General features: G+C 40.9%; 1 protein-coding gene across 1 annotated transcript in view; it reads right to left on the bottom strand.

Annotated features, from left to right (window-relative positions):
- Positions 1-21277, bottom strand: part of LOC135472544 (ras-GEF domain-containing family member 1B-like) — a 67366-nt gene extending 46089 nt beyond the window's left edge. Inside the window, 3 exon segments of the mRNA XM_064752099.1 lie at positions 4360-4458; positions 20419-20641; positions 21143-21277. Coding sequence (XP_064608169.1) covers positions 4360-4458; positions 20419-20535 — 216 coding nt within the window. The 5' untranslated portion in view covers positions 20536-20641; positions 21143-21277.
- Between the last annotated feature and the right edge of the window lie 4476 nt (positions 21278-25753).

Below are 25753 nucleotides of genomic sequence, written 5' to 3'. Positions count from 1 at the left end.
AAGTGGGCATGCATGTAATGATACCTTCATCAATTTTACCTCAGCTTGTTCTTGTTGCTAATTTTAACCAACATAACATGTGTATTTGCACCAATCTTTTAAATGCGGATGATTTAAGCACTCTGAGCTATCAAAGATATACAAGTGCTTTTAGCAGACGTTCCACATCAGCAGCAGAGCTGATTATTTTCAGTTTGAAAGGCTTTTTTTTTCCACATAAAAATCGTGACTGATCTTCAACACAAACAACTGTTAGCCATTATTCTGATGATAAATACTGTTTAATCACAGCCTAACAGATAAAATTCACCTTAATTGCCAAACATGCATTTAATGGTCTGTAGTGGTCTTTCTCTTTTTATTTTACACAGCAAGCCTCTAGAAATGATTAGTGCATGGCATACATGATGAGGCCAAATTACACACAGGCCTACATCTCATCACAAATGCAGCATGTACACATAAGTACAGCATAAACAGAATGAAACTACTTGTAAACCAAAAAAAGAATACATTTTGTTACTATAAGTTTTTAATTTCATTTTCTCCCTATGTATTCATTTCTCACTCCTCCCATTTTTGCTTTTGCAGGTGTGACTGTAGACAGAATGAACAATGCAACAGCATTTCATTTGCTTGATTAGCCGTAGTACATGTGTAGAGTTTTGAGTACAAAAATGTGAACTCACTGTTTATCTCCCTTGAATCAATAAATGTGGACATAAAAACACAATGGTTTTCTGATGTTATGTTGTTGGGATTTATATGTAGGATTAATGATGTGTAAATGTTGTTTGAAGTCAAGGGTATAATCTGATTACTTTAATACGATGAGGTAATGCCTGACCTCTTACCTGTCAGGTCTTCCAGATTACTTTTTCCACCTGTTGTAACCACACGCATATGTGCTATGTATAACAGGGAGCACACACAATCACCAGGCATCTCAAAAAATATCTCACTTCATTACTTTTTCAGGTATTGCTTCTAATATGCCTGCTGTAATTCAAGGTAAGCTTGGGGAATAAACTGCAGTGGCGGATGATGTTTGTTTTATCCAGCTTCCTCAGACCACATATCCCTCATTAGCTAGGTATTGAGAGTTGTTAGTTTAAAGACAGTGACAGGGAAGTAAGGCAAAGAGCTGGGTTTACCTGAAGGCTCGGCGGATTATCTCCAGGTAATCATAACCCTGGCTCAGTAAGCATGTTTGTCTGCGTGCACACAAACAAGACAAATCTCCCCCAAGTCATCCCCCGAACTCCCAGCTCAACCAGCTAACATTAGACTTCAATCAGCTTTATTCAGAAAATACATGTACAGAGATATGAAACTTTCCTTTGATGCTATCACTCACTGATTACCTGGTCAAAAATATCTGCACTTTAACCCACAAGAATATGCAAGTCTGTATACTCACACATATGGTCTTCCAAACACCAGACAAGATATACATGTAGTAGAGCACAGTTGTTTTAAATCAGACGAAATTTCATTTTTAAAATCTTAGGTATGACCGACCCAATCCCACTTATTTTGAAATATTCTGCAGCCTTATTTATTTATTTGATTGGTGTTTTATGCCGTACACAAGAATATTTCACTTATATGACGGCGGCCAGCAATATGGTGGGAAGAAACTCACGACCATCTGCAGGTTGCTGACAGACCTACCCACGTATGGCTGGAGAGGAAGACAGCATGAGCTGGACATGAACTCACAGCGACCACATTGGTGGGAGGCTCCTATGTCACTGCCCCATGCTGATGTGCTAGCCCCCTCGGCCACAGAGGCCCCTAAGCACCCCTAAGCAAGCTAACTACACATGTACATCTGTATGTATGACATAACTAATGAATGGCATTTATTGTAGACAAGAAATAATGTGATGTTTATACAATGACATAACAAATGTATGTGTAAAGAATCTGGGTAAAATTGTACAGTAAATTAATAATTCATTCACATTCATTGAATGCTTATCAACCAAATCTTCATTTCAACCTTTTTAGAAAATGAAAGAATTTGTTCAGGTTCAGGTTAAATTTATGCATCTTTTATAACTGGTTTAGGAAATGAATTTAATTACATTCAGGAACTTTGAGCTTGAGAAAAACTAGTATTTTCTGAGTACAGACAGACAGACAGACATCTGAAGCAATAAGCTCAAAATCTGATTTACTGTGTTTTGTGCAGGTAATCTTGCAGCTGGGATGTCTACTCATCTTCCTTGACTCAATTCACAGCATGTTATTCTTTACAAGAAGCCATCTGGGGTTGAGCACAGATTTTCTCAGGCTTATACCAGCAACTTTGGTCAATAAAACAGCTGATCAATCAATTCTACCCGTTACATAACCTCTTTTGCGAGCTGAAAATGGAACATGTTTACAACAATTGTGAATTATATATAACCAGTGCAGCAGACTTTGCACGTGGCTGACATTGTAATGCTGGGGCGTGATAGTTATTGTATTAGGAATCAATATGGTTGACTGGTTTGTCAAGGCAGTGTGTGAACCATAGGAGTGTACACCTACACGGGGTTATGTGTTTTCGTCAGCTCGTTGCTTGTATGCCAGATCAGAGCTATGTACAGGTAGACAGGTACAGTTAAGGCCAGGCTGCCCCCACAGCAACCCCTCTACCTGACATTTACCTGGCTAACAATTAACACTTTCCAATTCATGCAGTTACAAGTGTTTGGTTTTCTGTCATGCCCAAGCAGTCAGCAATGTTAAATACAAGCTTTTACCTGACACACGTAAATTAATTTTGCGAAAAATAGCTTAAGAAATCATACTCAATAGGGAAACAAATTCCCGCCTGTAATTTGATTTTTGCCATGCAACCATGTTAAAATGTGGAATATGCAATTATGTCACGAAAAGAAAATGAGTCGTGAATGCACACTGGCAGTTTATGAATAATGCCGTCCCTTTTTCAATCTGTGACATTCTTTGATACAATCAGCGGGTGAAGGTACAAAGGGCCGGGTCAGGTATAATATAAATAGCTAACAGGACAAGAGGTAACAAGAGGTGAAGGTATCTTTTCTGCCATCCTGCCAACAAACATCCAGTGCCTGCCTGTTTTTCCCTTGAGGGTGTTTTTCTGTTTTACTTGCCTTCATGACAACTGATCCAGAGCCAGTGGGGGTCAGTCTCATAGGTGACCCTGATGTTTGGGCCAGAAGGACATAGTGGTGTTTTGCATATGCAGACGAGCACATAATATGGCATCTTGGAACCAGCAAATTCCACATTGCTCTAAGCAACCAATGACATATACTACCACTTCATACTATAGACCTGACAAAATAAACAAAGCTAAATGCCTTCCCTCTTTCTTCTGACTTTCTGTGGTTTACAAATCTGACATATTCAAGTAATTTTGACCATACAACTACCTATCTCATCTATCATAGTTTTGTAAGGCTAGGTTGATGTATTAATGTACGTGTAAATGTGTTTTTACATGTATGTTATGTACTTTTTTATGTACTGTGTACTGATTTTTTTTTTTTTACATCGAAAAATCTTCAGATACCACTCTGCACATACTACATCTAGTTTGTTACATAGTACATGTTCATAAATAAACAGTGTTTCAGTTTTTTTTTTCCTTTTTGGTGATGAAATATTTTTTTGAAATGCATCTACTGTAACCATTTCATGTGTAAAAATACCTCTCTGAGTGCATCATTAGGAAACTTACACACAATTTAACTGTAACGGTATCAATGTCAAGGAATGAATGAATGAATGATTATGGCTTTACGCCACATCGGCAATATTTCAGCCATATCGTGGCGAGAACAAGGTGAAAACAAGAGACGGTTAAGGTTTTCGATATGATAATATGAACATTAAAAGTAAAACAAAAAGTACAGACATGTTTAAAATCGCATAAAAGAAAAAATAAGAGTTAAAACTCGAAAACCAGGGTTATATATTACATGTATAAATCTATATGTATATAAGTATATATTTATGACGATTAAAATTTATATTTTATGATATAGGCCAATGCCAATGTCAAGGAATGCTTCAACATGAACCTAAAAATCGGCTCAAGAATCAGCTGTAATCATGAAAGATGGTGTGAAAACATGAAGTATTTACTGGCATTACATAATGTGTATGTACCCTTTACTTGACAGCCATATAATATGTAGCCACCCCATGTATTACAGCATACGGCAAGTACAAAACAAAAGCATCTTTTTAATTAGTGTAAGAGACCTGTCTTTGAAGTGTGCTCATTAACAAGGCAATAATGCAGTATGTGAGAGGGCTAATTGGGTCCCAACACGACTTGACGTACAGGTAGTGAGAGGAAAGGTAAAAGGGCGTTACCGTGACTTTATGGTGGCCTGGGTCGCTCATGTGGTGGCCCAGCTCGCGTGTGTACACAGCCAGCTTTCTTTGCTCTGCCTCGAGGAGTCGGGAGGTCACCTGAAAAGGAGAATTAAAACTTTAATTACAGGTACATCCCACTGGTGAGAACGCTCTGTACTGAAAACACTCATATAAAACAATTACCACAATTCTATTCAACCTTACAGACTGTAACAATACATGTATTTTTAACTTTAAGTTAAACCTGACTTAATTGTCTAAGAATCACCACAGACAATATGTCAGTGCACATATTCCCACCAGGACAACTACTGTTCATATACAAAAGCAATACAAACCTATCACACTGTCCTCTCAACCACTTTTTATCCCATGATGATTTTTTTATATAAACTAGATGATTTAAAGATATGAAGCTAAAACTTTACAAAGTTTCAACTTTAGGTCATGAACTTGGTTTATTTTTAAAAACCAAAAACCAAGGTACTTTCTGTTGGGAAAAAATACAGAGCATATTTCTTGACAAGGAGTATACACAAATATATACACAATATACATTTCCTGAAGTACTACTTTGTTTGCTGCAAGTGTTGAATGCCATTACACTTTGAAACATTGCACAACTAAATATTTTAATTCATGAAAAAAGATTCTTAGTCTACTTTTTAACACAACAAATAAATGTTTGTACATGTACATATCAACTTCAGTTATTTTTCACAAAGAAAAAGAATGAGAAATATTTATATACAGAAGATAAAGATACTGTACATGGACGCTTTCTCTTAACTTCCCTTCCAGTAGGGACAGTGTATTTCTGATATCACTGATCAATTTTCAGCTAATTTTACAATTTTCTCTATTCGATAAAGAAACATTTATATGTGTACCCATCATGCCATGTTTCCTGATAGCTCATATCCCACAGTTTACAAGAGGGTAGTTCTAAGTTGCCATCCAAAAAGTTGTGCCATATCTCATATTATCACATTACACTACCCGACAAGTTTGTTTTCAATCCTGTCGAAACAGGATTATTAACGTGGTATAAAGCCAAACCAGACAACAATTCTTAGCCATTGAAGCAAAACTACTAGTTCTTTTAGATAACCCACTCCTATAACAAAAGACGTATGTTTCACATGTGGTAACTAATATAATTTCTCATTATGCGCTGTCACAAATTTTTCAGATTTACTGATTTATTTTAAAACCAGCTATGAGACGTACAGGAAAGGAAGCGTGCATCAAAAATGTTATTTCATTAAAAATAATTATTTAATAATGAGATCAAGATTTTTCTGATAAATGGTCTATTTGGAGAAACTCCAAAATGGTGAACCGCACAGGACCAAAGTGTGTCGCAAGATCCCTGATCTCAGAATTGTATATACATATAGTATGTCCATTCCACAAACATTTCAAACCATTTTTTTAATCCACAGAAAGAAAAGTAATAAATGGCCAATACCTCTAACAACACTATGCAAGACCTGAGCTTTCACTTTTCATGTTTTTCTTGTTTCCGTCAGAATCCATTGTGGGAGATGAGCATCGAGTCCACTGTGATTGAATACAAGGAGTTCACTTCCATTTGCCATATCCAGACATTTGGCCAAAAAAAAACATTTGTAACCGTCACAAAACAAACTCTAATTTTCCTTTCTTTGGAAGGGAGAGGTTAGCAGAGTTTTCGCGTCTATGCAATGTTTTTACTTTCTGGTCAATGTAAGGAATCTGATAGAAATCAATGTGTGTAGGAATCTGTGGAAGAAACATGTCTGTTGCAATGTGGGTATATTTGTACTGATCTGAGAGCACACATAGGCTGAGCCCACCAGCACAAGCCCAGGCTGCACGGTCTATCAGACCCAGCGGTCTCACCGAACAAAAGAATGTTCCCAGCTTGGCCAACCCCTCAACCACACAGGTAACCTTCAAACATACACAACTCCAGCAGACTTCACACTGCGGCCAGTTTTGTTTCACCAGAGAAAAACAACAAAGTCATCCACAATAGTTAAAGTGATCAGCTATTCTGATGGCATGTCACAAGTAAAGCCAAGGGCCAAGTGGTTAGGAAGCCAGGTGAGGTCCGAATAAACAGACAACTTCACCAGAAGATTAGAGCTCAAGGCCGGCAGGGATAAGTTGACAAATGAGCCACGCGGTTCCAAATGCTGGGCAGTCCAGACAGCCCAAACAACAGGCTGGCTGACCACAACCACAGCTTCGTTGCTGACCAAACCAAATATATGTGGAACATGTACAGAGTTTAGGGCGGGGGGAAAAATCCCTACATAAATTTCAAGTCTGTGAACAATCATCACAGACAGGATGTCAAATGAACAAAGTTTAATACTTCTGAAAACTGAGTTACAGACAAGCTAGGTTCAACTGACACTATTAAGGGGTAACATCAATTTACCAGTGTTATAAGCCTGTCTGACTCAAAAGGTAAACTGACACTATTAATGGGTAACATCAATTTACCAGTGTTATAGGCCTGTCTGACTCAAAGGTAAACTGACCCTATTAACGGGTAACATCAATTTACCAGTGTTATAAGCCTGTCTGACTCAAAGGTAAACTGACACTATTAATGGGTAACATCAATTTACCAGTGTTATAAGCCTGTCTGACCCAACGGTAAACTGACACTATTAATGGGTAACATCAATTTACCAGTGTTATAAGCCTGTCTGACTCAAAGGTAAACTGACACTATTAATGGGTAACATCAATTTACCAGTGTTATAAGCCTGTCTGACTCAAAGGTAAACTGACACTATTAATGGGTAACATCAATTTACCAGTGTTATAAGCCTGTCTGACCCAACGGTAAACTGACACTACCAATGGGTAACATCAATTTACCAGTGTTATAAGCCTGTCTGACTAAAAGGTAAACTCAAATGGGATTTGCTATGAACGAAAACTTTAATTCTTTAAACTATCAATCTTACAATATGCATATCTAACCTCAATGAGAACACACAATGTTTGCACCCCTGGTTTAATGCATAGGTCAGTTCAAATTGCAACACAGCACCTACATGTACAGGATTAGTACTAGTAGGCAAAAATGTTTTTCTGAACTTTCTATCTAGTAAGGCCAACAGGCAGTATTTATACATCCGGAATGTTTTATGTTTTTATCATATCAATAACACCATTTCAATTAAGCTTCAATTTTCACTTGCACACCTTTACTCCAATCGTCAGAAGTACAATCACTCTGTTTTTGTACCAGGTAAAGCAGTAAGAGACTGCAATTACGCGTTATCTAAACTTTCTATCTATTTTAGCAACTAAACTTTTTTATTATCACACCAATAACACCATTTCAATCAATCTCTCGTTTTTTACGTCCCATCTTTGCTCAGTATCAGGAGCACAATCAATCTGTGTTGTTCTACACACTGCGGTGTATACAGAAGGGTGTAATCTCCCATGTTGATCACTACAGATACTGCAGCCAGCTGTTTCACAGGGCAAAAAGGAGCAGATTTAAAGTTGCGTCTTTATAGACCAAACAAAGCGTATTTACAGACATACGAGTGCAAATATGCACGTCCAGTGCCACAAAATAGGGCAGTTATCTGATTGCTGGCCCATGCTTCAGCAGTGTGGACAGCTCACAGATGGCTACAGGTGCAGAGTTCACAAATCCAAATCTGTATATATCTACTCTGCCTTAAGTGTTTTTAAAAAAATTCACCAGAATTTGTTTCCCTGATAACAACGGCCAAATTGTGGACAAATGGGCTGTTTTGTTCAGACTTGTCTTTATTTCTATTTTTGCAGAGTTGATGCCACAGATAAGATTTGGGTACATGTATCAGCTTACACGGCCTGGCAAGCAGGTCACCACACGCGGCATGCTGTCACACTTCTCTTTACACATCACCAAACATCTTAATTAACCATGTACTTGACATGTACCTGTGCGTCTTCAGAGAAGACAATTTCACTTAAAGCCTGAGCTCATAGTAACACTGCTTCCAGTACAAACAAATTTAACACGCTTGTCAGATCAATGTCACTCATCAAGCTGTTTTATATCAATAATAATATGATCAAATTTTCTGCTTTAAACTGATCGAAACCACTACACATCAAAATTATTAAACTGAGAAATCAGATGTTTTTCCTTGGAATTTTTGTAAATCAAATGTCCTGGCTGACATACATGTCCATGTGTAAATCTATCTTCTCATTAATAACCTGTCAGTGCATAAGGCTGTTGAACTGATTACTCTCAACACATGGTCACTATTATCAAGGCTCTTCTGTGTCAATAGCCAGCTACCCAATAGAGAGAAACCTGCTCCAAATTTTATTTAAAATGGAATTCCAGGAACCAAAGGTAATACATGTCTACTTGGAGTTATGTATACTCTGCACCTTAAAATGTATATTCACTCCGTATCCTGCTTCAAAGGCATCTAACCATAGAAGTTATTGGGATTCATATTGTGTTATGTTTGGCTACAGCCTTAAACTGCAGTTCATCAGCTTACATTATGAGCCAAATTAGAGTTCGGATTAGTCGTTCATGTTAATGGGTAACTAACATATTATGGAGCTTGGCTGTTCTATGTGTCACTCCCCAGGATTACAAATTACTGATTATCTGTCCTGTACATTATAGACTAAGTTTGAATGAACTCTAAACGACAAGTAGCCTGCTAACAGACACAAAGGGTCAACTCCAGCATGCTCCAACAAATCAACTTGAAATTAGACACCTATGATTATAATGAAATAAAACTTCCGTGGTTAGGGTACATACAGGTAATTTTTTTGTGACAGCTGAATGATGTAGTACGTGTCAGGTAACCTCTGTGATTATGATCAGAGGTCACAGCTAGAAAAGCACTCTTCAAACAGTAACCTTGTGGAACAGGAACTCAATGAGACCTATGATGTTAGATTAGAAAATATATGTACGAATGACAGTACTTGTGTTTCTTTCCCCTCATAACAATGGGATAATAAGTTTAGTAATGAATATACACACATATATATATATATATATGAAGAAATGGCCACTTTACCACATAGGGATACACATCTAACACATATTAACTATCAGGCAAGTGGTAGAACAGTTTAGGAATATTTGCCAGACCAGTTTACAACTTCCTGAAGAAATGCTTACTTTCTTGAGCAAATCTTTAAATAATGGTGTGTGTCAGTGTACTGAACTCCCCAAAAGACAGGAAATGGTGAAATGCTCAAAAGGATTTATGTTTTATTGTTTCATGTATGTACATGTAGCTTACTGTTTAAAATCTGATGTAAGTAAGCCTCACATAAACAGACCACCCTGGGTGAGCTCAAACAATACCTGTACACCTGAAGTTCCACTGCAGTTTTAAACCAATAGTCAGTTTCACTAAAGGTATTTAGCATCACACACAGCATGAGGGGGTGAATAAGCAAAGTGCTCAGTTGTACAGCTTGGAATGATAGCCACTTGGGACTGGTCAATGGCCATATATCGATGTTCTGGCAGATTATTTTTGCCGCTTCAGTTTGCCCTGGCTTAACTCAGCGTCTGTATTAACATCCAGGTGTGCATCTGTTCACAGAGAGGCCACATCAACACAGAACAAGACAAGTATAGATGGACTGGTCAGGAGTGAGCCTAAGCTTAACTGTGTACAGAAGATTGAAATTCCTTTGTACAGCTTCATCAAAATGGAGTGAGGCCAGAGGCATATGTATGTAGGGAAAGGAAAGCTAGTCTCGCGCTACTCTGATGTACACCCACAGGTAGCTGAACAAAACAATCCTCACATAGAAAAGGTTACAGATACACCCCTTCTGGCAACAAAATAATTAGAACTAGCAGCTTTACTGCATGAACAAGTTCTGTAAAGTGCAACTTTCCTTCAGCATCACACATCTGTCAAATGCAAAGGAGCAATGAGATTCAACGAACGAAGTATCAAGTCATTGGACACCAATACCAAGTCAAGAGAGGGTGGGATATCAGTACCGAATCCAGAGTGGGGGGAATACTAGTACTGAGTCCCAAGTGGGTAAGATATCAGCATTAGTTCTGGAGAGGCTGGGACACTAGTACTAAGTCCAGAGTGGGTGGGATACCAGCACCGAGTCAGGAGTGGGTGGGACATCAGTGCTGAGTTCGCAGTAGGTGGGAAACCAGTACCGAATCCAGAGTGGGTGGGATACCAGTACTGAGTCAAGAGTGGGTGGGATACCAGTACCAGTTCTGGAGTGGGTGGGGTACCAGTACTGAGTCCAGAATGGGTGGGATACCAGCACTGAGTCAAGAGTGGGTGGGATACCAGTACCAGTTCTGGAGTGGGTGAGGTACCAGTACTGAGTCCAGAATGGGTGGGACACCAACACTGAGTCAAGAGGGTGAGATACCAGTACGGTCGAGAGGGTGGGACACCAGTACTAAGTCCAGAGTGGGTGGGATACCAGCATTGAGTCAGGAGTGGGTGGGACATCAGTGCTGAGTAGGTGGGAAACCAGTACCGATTCCAGAGTGGGTGGGAAACCAGTACTGAGTCCAGAATGGGTGGGATACCAGAACTGAGTCCAGAGTGGGTGGGATACCAGTACCAGTTCTGGAGTGGGTGGGGTACCAGTACTGAGTCCAGAGTGGGTGGGATACCACCACTGAGTCAAGAGGGTGGGATACCAGTACAGTCGAGAGGGTGGGATACCAGCACCGAGTCAGGAGTGGGTGGGACATCAGTGCCGAGTCCAGAGTGGGTGGGATACCAGTACCAGTTCTGAGTCCATAGTGGGTGGAAGATCAGTGCTAGGTCAAGAGGGTGGGATACTAGTACGGTCAGGAGGGTGTGATACCAGAACTGAGTCCAGAGTGGGTGAGAGATCAGTGTTAGGTCAGGAGGGTGGGATGCCAGTATGGTCAGGAGGGTGGGATGCCAGTGTTGGTCTGGAGTGGGTGAGAGATCAGTGTTAGATCAGGAGGGTGGGATGCCAGTACAGTCAGGAGGGTAGGATGCCAGTGTTGGTCTGGAGTGGGTGAGAGATCAGTGTTAGGTCAGGAGGGTGGGATACCAGTACGGTCAGGAGGGTGGGATACCAGTGTTGGTCTGGAGTGGGTGAGAGATCAGTGTTAGGTCAGGAGGGTGGGATACCAGTACGGTCAGGAGGGTGGGATACCAGTGTTGGTCTGGAGTGGGTGAGAGATCAGTGCTAGGTCAGGAGGGTGGGATACCAGTACGGTCAGGAGGGTGTGATACGAAACTGAGTACAGAGTGGGTGAGAGATCAGTGTTAGGTCAGGAGGGTGGGATGCCAGTATGGTCAGGAGGGTGGGATGCCAGTGTTGGTCTGGAGTGGGTGAGAGATCAGTGTTAGATCAGGAGGGTGGGATACCAGTGTTGGTCTGGAGTGGGTGAGAGATCAGTGTTAGGTCAGGAGGGTGGGATACCAGTACGGTCAGGAGGGTGGGACACCAGTGTTGGTCTGGAGTGGGTGAGAGATCAGTGCTAGGTCCGGAGGGTGGGATACCAGTACGGTCAGGAGGGTGTGATACCAGAGTTGAGTCCAGAGTGGGTGAGAGATCAGTGTTAGGTCAGGAGGGTGGGATACCAGTACGGTCAGGAGGGTGGGATACCAGTGTTGGTCTGGAGTGGGTGAGAGATCAGTGCTAGGTCTGGAGGGTGGGATACCAGTACAGTCAGGAGGGTGTGATACCAGAACTGAGTTCAGAGTGGGTGAGAGACCAGTGTTAGGTCAGGAGGGTGGGATACCAGAACTAAGTCCAGAGTGGGTGAGAGATCAGTGTTAGGTCAGGAGGGTGGGATACCAGTACGGTCAGGAGGGTGGGATGCCAGTGTTGGTGTGGAGTGGGTGAGAGATCAGTGTTAGGTCAGGAGGGTGGGATACCAGTACGGTCAGGAGGGTGGGATACCAGTGTTGGTCTGGAGTGGGTGAGAGATCAGTGCTAGGTCTGGAGGGTGGGATACCAGTACGGTCAGGAGGGTGTGATACCAGAACTGAGTCCAGAGTGGGTGAGAGATCAGTGTTAGGTCAGGAGGGTGGGATACCAGTACGGTCAGGAGGGTGGGATACCAGTGTTGGTCTGGAGTGGGTGAGAGATCAGTGCTAGGTCTGGAGGGTGGGATACCAGTACGGTCAGGAGGGTGTGATACCAGAGTTGAGTCCAGAGTGGGTGAGAGATCAGTGTTAGGTCAGGAGGGTGGGATACCAGTACGGTCAGGAGGGTGGGATACCAGTAGGGTCAGGAGGGTGGGATGCCAGTGTTGGTCTGGAGCGGGTGAGAGATCAGTGTTAGATCAGGAGGGTGGGATACCAGTACGGTCAGGAGGGTGGGATGCCAGTGTTGGTCTGGAGTGTGTGAGAGATCAGTGTTAGGTCAGGAGGGTGGGATACCAGTACGGTCAGGAGGGTCGGATGCCAGTGTTGGTCTGGAGTGGGTGAGAGATCAGTGTTAGGTCAGGAGGGTGGGATACCAGTACGGTCAGGAGGGTGGGATGCCAGTGTTGGTCTGGAGTGGGTGAGAGATCAGTGTTAGGTCAGGAGGGTGGGATACCAGTACGGTCAGGAGGGTGGGATGCCAGTGTTGGTCTGGAGTGGGTGAGAGATCAGTGTTAGGTCAGGAGGGTGGGATACCAGTACGGTCAGGAGGGTGGGATGCCAGTGTTGGTCTGGAGTGGGTGAGAGATCAGTGTTAGGTCAGGAGGGTGGGATACCAGTACGGTCAGGAGGGTGTGATACCAGAACTGAGTCCAGAGTGGGTGAGAGATCAGTGTTAGGTCAGGAGGGTGGGATGCCAGTATGGTCAGGAGGGTGGGATGCCAGTGTTGGTCTGGAGTGGGTGAGAGATCAGTGTTAGATCAGGAGGGTGGGATGCCAGTGTGGGTCTGGAGTGGGTGAGAGATCAGTGTTAGGTCTGGAGGGTGGGATACCAGTACGGTCAGGAGGGTGTGATACCAGAACTGAGTCCAGAGTGGGTGAGAGATCAGTGTTAGGTCAGGAGGGTGGGATGCCAGTACGGTCAGGAGGGTGGAATGCCAGTGTTGGTCTGGAGTGGGTGAGAGATCAGTGTTAGGTCTGGAGGGTGGGATACCAGTACGGTCAGGAGGGTGTGATACCAGAGTTGAGTCCAGAGTGGGTGAAAGATCAATGTTAGGTCTGGAGGGTGGGATACCAGTACGGTCAGGAGGGTGTGATACCAGAACTGTGTCCAGAGTGGGTGAGAGATCAGTGTTAGGTCAGGAGGGTGGGATACCAGTACGGTCAGAAGGGTGTGATACCAGAACTGAGTCCAGAGTGGGTGAGAGATCAGTGTTAGGTCAGGAGGGTGGGATACCAGTACGGTCAGGAGGGTGGGATATCAGAACTGAGTCCAGAGTGGGTGAGAGATCATTGTTAGGTCAGGAGGGTGGGATACCAGTACGGTCAGGAGGGTGGGATACCAGTGTTGGTCTGGAGTGGGTGAGAGATCAGTGCTAGGTCTGGAGGGTGGGATACCAGTACGGTCAGGAGGGTGGGATGCCAGTGTTGGTCTGGAGTGGGTGAGAGATCAGTGCTAGGTCTGGAGGGTGGGATACCAGTACGGTCAGGAGGGTGGGATACCAGTGTTGGTGTGGAGTGGGTGAGAGATCAGTGTTAGATCAGGAGGGTGGGATACCAGTACGGTCAGGAGGGTGGGATACCAGTGTTGGTCTGGAGTGGGTGAGAGATCAGTGTTAGGTCTGGAGGGTGGGATACCAGCACCGAGTCAGGAGGGTGGGATGCCAGTGTTGGTCTGGAGTGGGTGAGAGATCAGTGTTAGATCAGGAGGGTGGGATACCAGTACGGTCAGGAGGGTGGGATGCCAGTGTTGGTCTGGAGTGGGTGAGAGATCAGTGTTAGGTCAGGAGGGTGGGATACCAGTACGGTCAGGAGGGTGGGATGCCAGTGTTGGCCTGGAGTGGGTGAGAGATCAGTGTTAGGTCAGGAGGGTGGGATACCAGTACGGTCAGGAGGGTGGGATGCCAGTGTTGGTCTGGAGTGGGTGAGAGATCAGTGTTAGGTCAGGAGGGTGGGATACCAGTACGGTCAGGAGGGTGGGATGCCAGTGTTGGTCTGGAGTGGGTGAGAGATCAGTGTTAGGTTAGGAGGGTGGGATACCAGTACAGTCAGGAGGGTGGGATGCCAGTGTTGGTCTGGAGTGGGTGAGAGATCAGTGTTAGGTCAGGAGGGTGGGATACCAGTACGGTCAGGAGGGTGGGATGCCAGTGTTGGTCTGGAGTGGGTGAGAGATCAGTGTTAGGTCAGGAGGGTGTGATACCAGAACTGAGTCCAGAGTGGGTGAGAGATCAGTGTTAGGTCAGGAGGGTGGGATGCCAGTATGGTCAGGAGGGTGGGATGCCAGTGTTGGTCTGGAGTGGGTGAGAGATCAGTGTTAGATCAGGAGGGTGGGATGCCAGTGTGGGTCTGGAGTGGGTGAGAGATCAGTGTTAGGTCAGGAGGGTGGGAAGCCAGTGTGGGTCTGGAGTGGGTGAGAGATCAGTGTTAGGTCAGGAGGGTGGGATACCAGTACGGTCAGGAGGGTGGGATACCAGTGTTGGTCTGGAGTGGGTGAGAGATCAGTGTTAGGTCAGGAGGGTGGGATACCAGTACGGTCAGGAGGGTGGGATGCCAGTGTTGGTCTGGAGTGGGTGAGAGATCAGTGTTAGGTCAGGAGGGTGGGATACCAGTACAGTCAGGAGGGTGGGATGCCAGTGTTGGTCTGGAGTGGAAGGAATTCCAGTACTGGATATAGACTGGGTTGGATACTGAATCCAAGGTGGATTCAATATCAGGGCCAATTCCCGATTCCCAGAAGGACTGAATTCTGAATGGGTAGATTACTGATTACCAGCTTTAATGATTAATAGTTCAGAGTTGATTACTTCAGATTGGGTTGAATACCAGCATTGAACCCATTTGTTAATGATTAAACGCAAGTCCTGATAACTCGCAACAGGCTGGTTTACTAAGCCCAGGTCTAAGTATGGTGATTGCCAGTTCTCCTCCTGAGGTTTGAATGGAACCAGGTCCAGTACTGGAACCTGTATTGGGGCTATGGTTCCAGTCAGACAACAACCTGTACCAGGTACAGGTCGTTGGTGAAGTGATAACCAGGCAGTGCTGGAACCAGTCAGACAATTACCAGTACCAGGTCAAAGTTAACATTATATACTGAGTGAGTGTGCTGTGGTGGAAGGTGAGTGGTCAGCAGCTATCACACTGTATTGTCATCATGAGGTGATAAGCATAAACACTACTACTAAATACATGTTTCTTCAGTGCAGGATAGTCAACCATTAGAAAACAGGACTTGCGCATCATTAAGTTAAGATTTAATGCAAAAAAGAAATGAAAAGAAATAAATGTAATGGTTAATACACTGTATGCACATTCGTGATAACAACATTGGAACGATCTTCACAATAAATACACAGATGTTACAGTGGACTGACACAGATATAAAATGTACATCCTCAATGCTACATGCTGGCAACAGGTAGGTAAGGTGTGTAGAGGCTCTGAGAACTTGTGCCTGTGAGAAATATAACCACTAACATATTTCACGCAGTGATTGACAGCCAAGGGAAAAACACCTGTATTAAAGTTAAGTGATACAGGTCAGACAATGCCCCCCCCCCACCCCACCCCACTCCACTCTATATACTTCCCCTTCCCCACAACACCTGACAACTCGTTTGTCTCCATTAACACTGTTGGGGTAACCTGCTGTGTTTGACACCAGGCTGCCCTGACTCACCAGCCTTATCAAAATAGTACTACCTGCTATAAACAGGATGAAGCATTAGGTACACAGTACACTGTCTTCTTTACCTGTTCAATAGACACACAGAGAGCAACTGGACCACTGCTCATTAACTGAAGACAGACAGCTTACCCCAAATGTCAAATGTGATGCTGCATCGTTTGCTGCATGTACATGCTCAACTTAAAATCCTCACTCTCTGCCCCAGCTGAGTTGACGTGATTTTCTCTACCCTGAAGATTGATAGGAATAGCAATAGATCTATATACATATACATATCATGTGACCCACAGACATGTCCAATGCATGACCACTGTGTGACAATTTGGTCAATGGGATGAATATGGAATTCCCATATGCAATTGTTGCAAAACTTTACTGTATTAGCTGGTTCACCTTAAGAAAAGTAAAAGGAAGCTAAAATCTGAAGTAGGGTCGATCATAGAGACAACTGAAAACTATGTGTAAAAATACTTTCACTTATTTTTTTCAGATTTCTTTAAGAGTGTTGAAAGGCATTTAAATATCTGAATACTATGGTGGGCTTTATGAGCCATACCGTATCTAGGGACTCTGACATCACATCACCCTTTTTTGCAGTTGTTCAGCAGAAGGAAGGAATTTTTGGGAATATAATTTCAGTGTTCTTTTACTTATGGATAAAAAGAGTTATTCCAACATGCAGTGTTGGGATTAGAATTGGAAAAAATTCTTGTGACGTCAGACTTCCTAAACTCTGATAGCCCACCTTAGCATTTAAATGTTTGAACGCCTTTAACTTTTTTCACAAAAACATAGAAAAGTAAGTATATTTATGCATAGTTTTAAATGGTCTATTTAATGATGCCAACTTCGATTTTCAGAGGTCTTTTCCTTTAAACAGAACAAGAAAATTTTGGTTACAAACTACTGATTTTAGATCTTAATTATTCTCCTTTCTATGTATTCAGTATGAGATACAAGATACACATGTAAATAGTAAATAAATACTCTGTGATATCCACATCATAACAACAGGTAATATTATCTCAGATAATTATCTCAATTAAAAGATACCATAAACAAGTTAACACACCTAAGGGACTTTATAAACAAATGAGAGCTCACCTTTGGAGACTTAATTGTGTTAGTGTACAAATTAGAGCACATATAAACATACATCATGTGTTGCCCATTAAAACAATATTCTGGCCTCCGAGTTTTAGCACACAATATTTTATGATATGAGATATACTACTCTGTCCACCTACTTTACAGGTATTAACATAAACATCGAACCTATGCAGCTTACAATGCCTCTATTCACAGACACAGGTGTGTACAAGTGTAAGCCCCACCTGTAATCGTATTATGAGTTAACAAAAAGGAAAGGCTTATCCAGAATACTGGTTTGCATTTCCTGAAGAATAGAGTCGGTGTAGAATTACATGCCCAAACCATTTCACCTGATTATGTCACCATAAATTCAATACGAACGGTGACAAATTGTCAAGGTTGTCCTCCAACCCAGCAGTTCTAGTCTAACTCTTTTAGATCTATAAAGTATCGGGTCTATATGATTACTGCATAAACTGCACATGTGGAAGTCCTTCAATGGGTTCAAGAGAATACTGTTGTATACTAAATTTCGGTACACATACTGTCTATCTTAGAGCATGTTGGCTATAATAACTCCCTTTAATTGTACCAGGTTGCAAAACAAGACTGCATGTAAATGTGCATCTCAACTCTGCTATATGAAGTCGGTAATGATCTCATGAAATATATCTCTGGCAGGTCACCTAAAACTTTCCTGATTTCGAAGCTGGATTGTGAATACGTAAAACATGTACACATGTACTATCTTCAGCGTAAAGAAAGCTTACTACATACTAAAGTCTAAATATATGAATCTCACTTTACAACTTAAAGTCACATTTCTTGTCACTGGTGGATGAGACAAGCCATCTACTAACAGTCCAATCTAACAACCCTCAAAATGTTACCTGATCAAATGAAAATAAATACTACACCATACACATGATTGATCAAGCAGTCCTATCAACTGAAATCAACCCTACAATCTGATCACAACACATCCATTAATTGTTTATACATGTAGCACAATGGTCAGTTGACCATTACCTGCTATATGCAAACACACGTGTATTGAATATCGCTATTTAAGACCACATTCTTCATTCGCTCTGTGGAAAGGATACCAAGTTACAACCAAGCTACAACCAAACTACAACAAAGTTACATGGTCGTAATGGTCCCGTAATACATGCAATGGATTTCCTTCAATTACAAGTGTACATTGTGCATGAAGGCAACACTTCACATCAATAAAGCAGCCATACTTAATTACAATTTAAAATATTGCCAATCACATTCCTTAGTGTTTCATTTATTTGTGAATGTGTAAATGTATTTACATGTATCTGTTTGGGTTTTTGTCTTACTAAATGGTATTGCAGTACCCACATGAACACAAAAGTGGTCTGCTGTTTATGGGCAAGTCACAAGACTGGGGAAACAAGGCAGAAATTAACCAACAAGACGATCACGGTAAATCCCCTCTTCACATGAAAACAGTCTAGGACAACCACATTATTTAAGCCTCACTGTGACCAATCCTGTTTTTCAATGAAGCCGGATTGTGACCAATTGTTTTCTTCCAATGAGCAGGATTGTTGCCAGTGACCTCCAATGTGGATGATGATAAATCAGCTGTTATCACACAAGCACTATACTGATCAATATCACAATTTCATTCTTACAGCAGTTATTACAACATTTAATTTGGTTTTCTTTTTTTTTTTTTTTTAGTTTACTCGATACATGACAAGAAATGAATGTCATATAAGATATTTCCTATCGTTACATCAAAGACATTCTGCTTCTCAAACTGCTTAACATTACGCTATCTATTTGGTGAACCTCTCCTGTCGTACGCGGGAAGGTCTGCCAACAACCTGCAGATGATCATGGGTTTCCCCTAGGCTCTGCCCGGTTTTCTCCCCCTATAATGCTAGCCATCGTCGCATAAGTGAAAGATTCTCAAGTATGGCGTAAAAGACCAATCAAGGAAATATAAAAACAAATATATTTGGTAAGGAGAATGAGGAGAGGCTGTCACTATGACGTCATAAAACCTGGTACACAATCGCTCATTTATCATCTGTCACAGAATTCAGACAGATCGATCAATGTGATCATACATCTGATCTCTATTCTCATTGGATCAATCAATCCAGTGCATCACCAGGAACTATAAACCTTGCAATATAACAAATGGAAATATATTGTGATCAACAGTGAGAACGAACAAAATCAGCCCTGGGTCACATTTTAAGCTGGTCCATTCAGGTTAAAATGTAAGTGAGTTCTTATATAAAGTCAAGACTTAACCCCCAAACCCTTCCCTGCCCTCAGGTACCTTCAGTATATGTACAGTCTTCTACACATGCAACCTCATTTATTAATTACAGTGATATTTATGATTTATTCAGCTAGCTTATCATAGTGTGCTCAAGGCTGTAACACTCATATAATGAAAGCTAAAATTATATCTACATGTAGATGTCGACTGCCAATGCTTAGATGTCATGGATGTATATCAATGTATATGCACTCTCCATCACAGTGACTATAGGTGACTAATCCTTGTACCTGTGTATGGGAAAGACACATTGTCTGTAGTGGGATTTGAACTCTTACAGGCTGAATTGATGCTTCTCTATTGTAATAGTATCCTTCATAAAATTATTCAACAGGAATCAAATAAAATAACAGCTAAACCGATCAATTTAATATCCTTTGTCAGACTTGGCAGATAAATTCGTTGAATCAAACGTTTGGAGTACATAACTGTTTCTCCCCAGGGTCAGTTGCTAAGCTCAGATTTACCATGCATATCTTTTTTTCTCTATTTTTTTTTTCTACCTTTTTTAAATACAATCTAGAGCTAAGATCATGAAAACCAACTATCTGTTTTGTTGTATTTCATACATGCAACGTGTAACTACAGATGTGTCATGTGTAACTACATATGTCATACATGTAACTACATATGTGTAGCTACATACATGTAACATGTGTAACTACATACATGTAACTACATACGTGTAACTACATACGTGTAACTACATACATGTAACTACACACGTGTCAAACATGTAACTGCTTTACTGAAATCTCACACTTTCCTGAAATTCTCAACATCTGAAACACATATTTCACAACCTACACTTTCAAACAAAACTTCAAATGACTTACCTCAAGCTGAACTCCGAACAAGTCTGAACCATTTTCAAGTGTACGTTTCTTGGTGGAAACCTGTTGGGTACCCTCACTTCCACTGCTGCGGGTGCTTCCCCCGCTATCCTCCGCCATGTCCCACCGGTCAAGATGTCTGCAACAGCGGTCACAATGTTACAGTCCACTCACAGGATGTGACAAACAACAGCTCTCAAACACGCAGATCCCCGGCAAACTCCTGCTGTAAAGAATGGGAAATCAGCGTCAGGTGAGTTAGAGAGACCACACAGACAAGCTGGGGGGAATCAGTAACAACCAGATCCATATCCCGGCTCTACAACCCAGGCTTCCCAACAGGCACATAGTAAACAATGCTACACACCACATACCACTTGACAACAAGGTAAACCATCACTCTCACACACATCTCAGCTTGTTCTATGCAAGAACGAGAAGTATTGCCCCATATCCCTGCTTACACACAAAAAGCCAAGGTTTCTAATTTTGTGAAAGTTTCATTGATGAGGGCTCTCAGCCTGAGGAAACATGTAGCTTTTACACTCACCTGTATCAGGTGTAACTGTTGTCTGATGGATATGTCCCGGTCTGGGCACACAGCCTCAGCAACAACTCAGATAACACACAGGTGATCAGACAAAACACGTTGATCACACTGATTGAAAACACGGCTACACGCACAAGGAATCAGGTAACAACACTTCACCAATCAGCTAGAACCTACCTGAGACACAGGTAAAGATGTGATTTGGTTTTACAGGTATTGATCACAAGTCAGCAGGATTGAGACCAGTGAATATTACAGCAGGTAATGATTGGTATTGTCCAGGCTGACTGGCCCTGCTGTCCAGCCTGACTGCCTCATGGTTGTGTTCACTATTGTTCACTGACCTGGACACACATGCTGTTCCATTACATGACAGTATGCCCTCAAGGCCTTTGTGGTCTATCTGACCCGCCTACAGGCCAGCATCCACCCCTATGACCTGTCAATCATAGTCTTCCTCAAAGACTACAACACTGCTGCTAATGAATATTCTGCCAGTCAAGCAATCTAGACCACGCCTCTTGAGCTGTCAAGCATCAATCACAAAAGCATTCAGGTAGAAATCCTCAAGCCTGGATCATAGGAAGTATATATCTGTAATACCTTAAACTGCTCTAGGCCAAATCCCAAACAAACTAGGTTATTATCTTTAGCATGCTACCTGGTTGATTACTGTGTAAAAACAGTGACATAAAGAAAAACACAAGAAAACACAACATAACCTACCTGTGACCCTAGTACAATTACTTCAATGACAACATGATAAATACCTTACAGTTACAGCACACATCAAATAAGAGTGCCTCAGCCTTCACAATCTTCTAATATGCAGTCAACGTCGATCAAATGGCTAATTATATTGTATTTTGTGACTAGTTTTTTTGTCACCACAATGCAGATGTCAATGTATACAAACCACATAATTGAACTTCACACACTACATATGTACTTATGTATGGAAAAATGTAGGCTGGCTAAATACAGTGTACACAAGTACATCACAAGTCCTTGAGATTAATGCAGACATGTTTCTCCATCCCACAGACACATCTACCTTTATACTGAGTGACATAATAACAATAGTTTTGTAATATGTATGTTACTTATACGTACTCATGCTTGGGTTTTACCTCAAACTTAACAATTTTTCAGTGACACGATGACGAGCCGTCATTAAGTGGGTGTTCATGAACTTTGTCTGCTTCTTGCCATTTCATCTTGACAAAGTGCCGCAGCCACTGACGTATCATGCCGATGCCAGGTTATACCAACACTGGGCCAACCAGTCGGGCTTCCTATCTCTGACCTCTCAGTACCCAGCACCAAAAGAAGAGTTTTATAGTATGGAATTAAGTATTCAGGGGTTGATTTGAAAATTTGAAATTTTAGAGATTATTTTTGAGCCCTGTAAATTAACATTTTCACCACCTCATCAATGTTATCTTGAGACAAAAGTGTCAAAATATGAACTTCCATTGCCGAAAACTAAACATTGTGACAATGTTTTGAATTTTGATTAAATCAGAAATGTGATTGTTGAATCAGCCCCTGAACATTAATGAGCTTATTCACCCTCTTGGTAAATAACACGACCCATAACATGAGAATACATGTTTCAAAGCTCACTACAGATCTGGTATATGTATGTTGTCACGTCATAATTTGAGGTAGTGGCATGTAGAAGAAATGTTGTGCATTTACATGTATAATGAATCCACAGGGAAATTCTCCCAATCACTCAAACATGACAGGTTATGAAGCAGCCTCCACCATCGATCATCTGTTTTCCTGATTATTTAATAGGTCTCTAGCCAAATATCCTGTCTTCTAAAAGGCCAATGTAGAAAACAGCAAATCTTAAACCCTGAATCAATCTTGGCTTTGGAGAGATTTGAATGTCAAATTTAATTATATCATGTAGCACTTCAGACTGACAAAGATTAGTAATCTACACATACCCATCATAATGCATTATTTAAATACAAGATCATGTAATATGTAAATGGTACTAGAGGAGGAAGCCAGAACACAGACCTTCTGTCTGCCCTTACCTCACTACTGATCCATATACATGTCTTGTCCATTTAGTCGTATCCATGGTAATAACATGTTACATGGTATGTGAATAATATAAATAAATCTCAATAAAATTTTTAATAAGAATAAAATAAAATTTGTACCTATATTATAACATCTATAAGAAGTATACAATCTCTTCATTTCTAATCACAAAACCTTTGTTTGGTACACAGTGTAAATGGAGAGACTACAATGCAGCCACATATCGGGGTCATATTATGTGAATTCTTAGTGTAAATGGAGAGACTACAATGCAGCCACATATCGGGGTCATATTATGGGAATTCTTAGTGTAAATGGAGAGACTACAATGCAGCCACATATCGGGGTCATATTATGTGAATTCTTAGTGTAAATGGAGAGACTACAATGCAGCCACATATCGGGGTCATATTATGGGAATTCTTAGTGTAAATGGAGAGACTACAATGCAGCCACATATCGGGGTCATATTATGGGAATTCTTAGTGTAAATGGAGAGGCTACAATGCAGCCACATATCGGGGTCATATTATGGGAATTCTTAGTGAACAAACTATGGAAGATCACAACACAAGAAATAGTGCAGAGAGCACAAGTTGATTAGAAACAGTCTGAACATGATCTCCTGAACTGATTAAGTTTACGCAGTAACTGTCTGACAGGTACTTACTTTCCAAAGATCGCAGGTATCCTCTTATCAATGTAAGCCAGTAAGAGAAAAAATGGCCACACACATGGTAAAAACACTAAATGGACCATATGCTATTGTAATATCTATATAATTAGCTTTAACACCTGTGACTGTCAGATAATACCACTTTTTTTATTATTTTATTATTATTTATTTATTGTATAAAGATTTTTGATTAAACATACATGAACACATCTTTTTACACCAAACGACAGACTTTTGCATTAATTGTCTCTCTTAGCCCCAAAAAAGAGGGAGCAAAATTCTATTTATATACTACAGAAAAATCTTCATAAGCACCAGGTTTAGTTAATGGTTCCGCTAAGATTATAATGGTGCTCCTTTGTATTTAAAGCATACACTATGGCACGGAGATGCAGAAAGGCTAAAGATCTAAAGGTCTCCCAGAGAGATCATACCAAGTAAATTGTTACACTGACAGAGCAAAACTATAACAGTAACTGTAATATCCCTTCATTTTGTTTGCAAAACATTCTAAACTATATATCGCAATGTGTTTATGATTCTGATAAAAGCCATCTACCATGCATGTCCATTATTATGGGTCATTCGGTGTCAAATCAGCCAAACATTTTTTTTTGCAGTAACACTCTTGGATTTTTTTGAAAAAATCTTAAACATACCTTAGCATATATTAAGGTTTCCTAAGTTATAGCTCCAAATTCTAAGTGGTTTTTGAGATAGAAACACCATGTAGTGTTCATTTTCCACATTCTTGAAACACCTATTTGTTCTGTAAGCATTTTTGGATGACTGTACTTTCCTGTTCACGAGGACTAGATGTCTGGAAATCCAACTACAGGTTTTCCTACCCAGTTTTTCAAAATATGGCACCAGAAAAGTAAGATATTCAATACCTTTTGAGATAATAGCCCTTAAACACCGCACTTTGATCAACACTTTTGTAAATTTAATATTTTCTGTGAGCTGCCATAGGTCGGGTGAAATATTTTGGATATTCTTAATATTAATATTATTACACAATCATTTCTACAAGAAAGCCTGACCAGTTCAAAGCTTTATCTTTGATGTTCTACATGTCTGAACTATGTTTCAGGACAAATGACTGTATAATTTACCCCCTTTTTACTATAACAGTTCACCGTGTTGACAGTTAGACACCTCTTTGATTTTTTTCTCACATCAAGATGCATCTCTTAGCCAACTATGGAAGAAAATTTAACAGCTGTTCTTCTACTCTTCCTACTGAAATAAAATGTTTGAAAAGTTAAGTGACATAAGTTTTATGTGATTTATGAAATTACAAAACTTAACAAAAGCGTTAATCAAAGTGTGATTTTTAAGGGCTATTATCTAAAAAAGTATTAAACATATTACTTTTCTGATATATCCTGAAAACCTGGGTAGGAAAACCTCAGTAACTGGATTTCCAGACCTCCAGTACCCTTGAATGGGAAATTACAGCCATCTAAAAATGCTTCCAGAACAAATAAACCTTTTGAGACTGTCAAAAATGAACAGTACATGGTGTTTCTAAAGGGTCATATCTCAAAATACCACCACTTATAATTTGGAGTTATAACTTGGCAAACCTTCCTCACATGAATGCTAAGGCATGTTTAAGATTTTTTTTTTCAAAATAATCCCAGCCGGCTGATATGACATGGAATAACCCACATGGGCTTTATCCCACGACCAAGAAAAGGGCTTAGGGTGGATACATTAGCCAAGGAGTACTTTAAAGTGAAAAAATAACCCAACAAGGCATTCAGGGAATACCGGTAGCTTCCCTGATTGAGCAGTACATAAAACTGCATAAAGTTCAAGTCAAGTGATACATTCAAAAACTGATGCCTAAACGAAAATAAAATAGAATGACATCATCATACGCATCCTATATTATTCTCAAATATTCACAAATATTACCCGTGTGAAATATAGAACTTTGAGAACAACATCACTATAATCAAATATGTCTTCAGCTTGTCCATTTAACTGTATGCTTGAAAAGAATTACTGCTTTACGTACCTGAATGATGTTGGTAACTATAAAA

This window comes from Liolophura sinensis, chromosome 1, assembly GCF_032854445.1.
Source record: "Liolophura sinensis isolate JHLJ2023 chromosome 1, CUHK_Ljap_v2, whole genome shotgun sequence".
In the NCBI taxonomy this organism is placed as follows: domain Eukaryota; kingdom Metazoa; phylum Mollusca; class Polyplacophora; order Chitonida; family Chitonidae; genus Liolophura; species Liolophura sinensis.
This window is presented reverse-complemented; position numbering and strand designations above follow the sequence as displayed.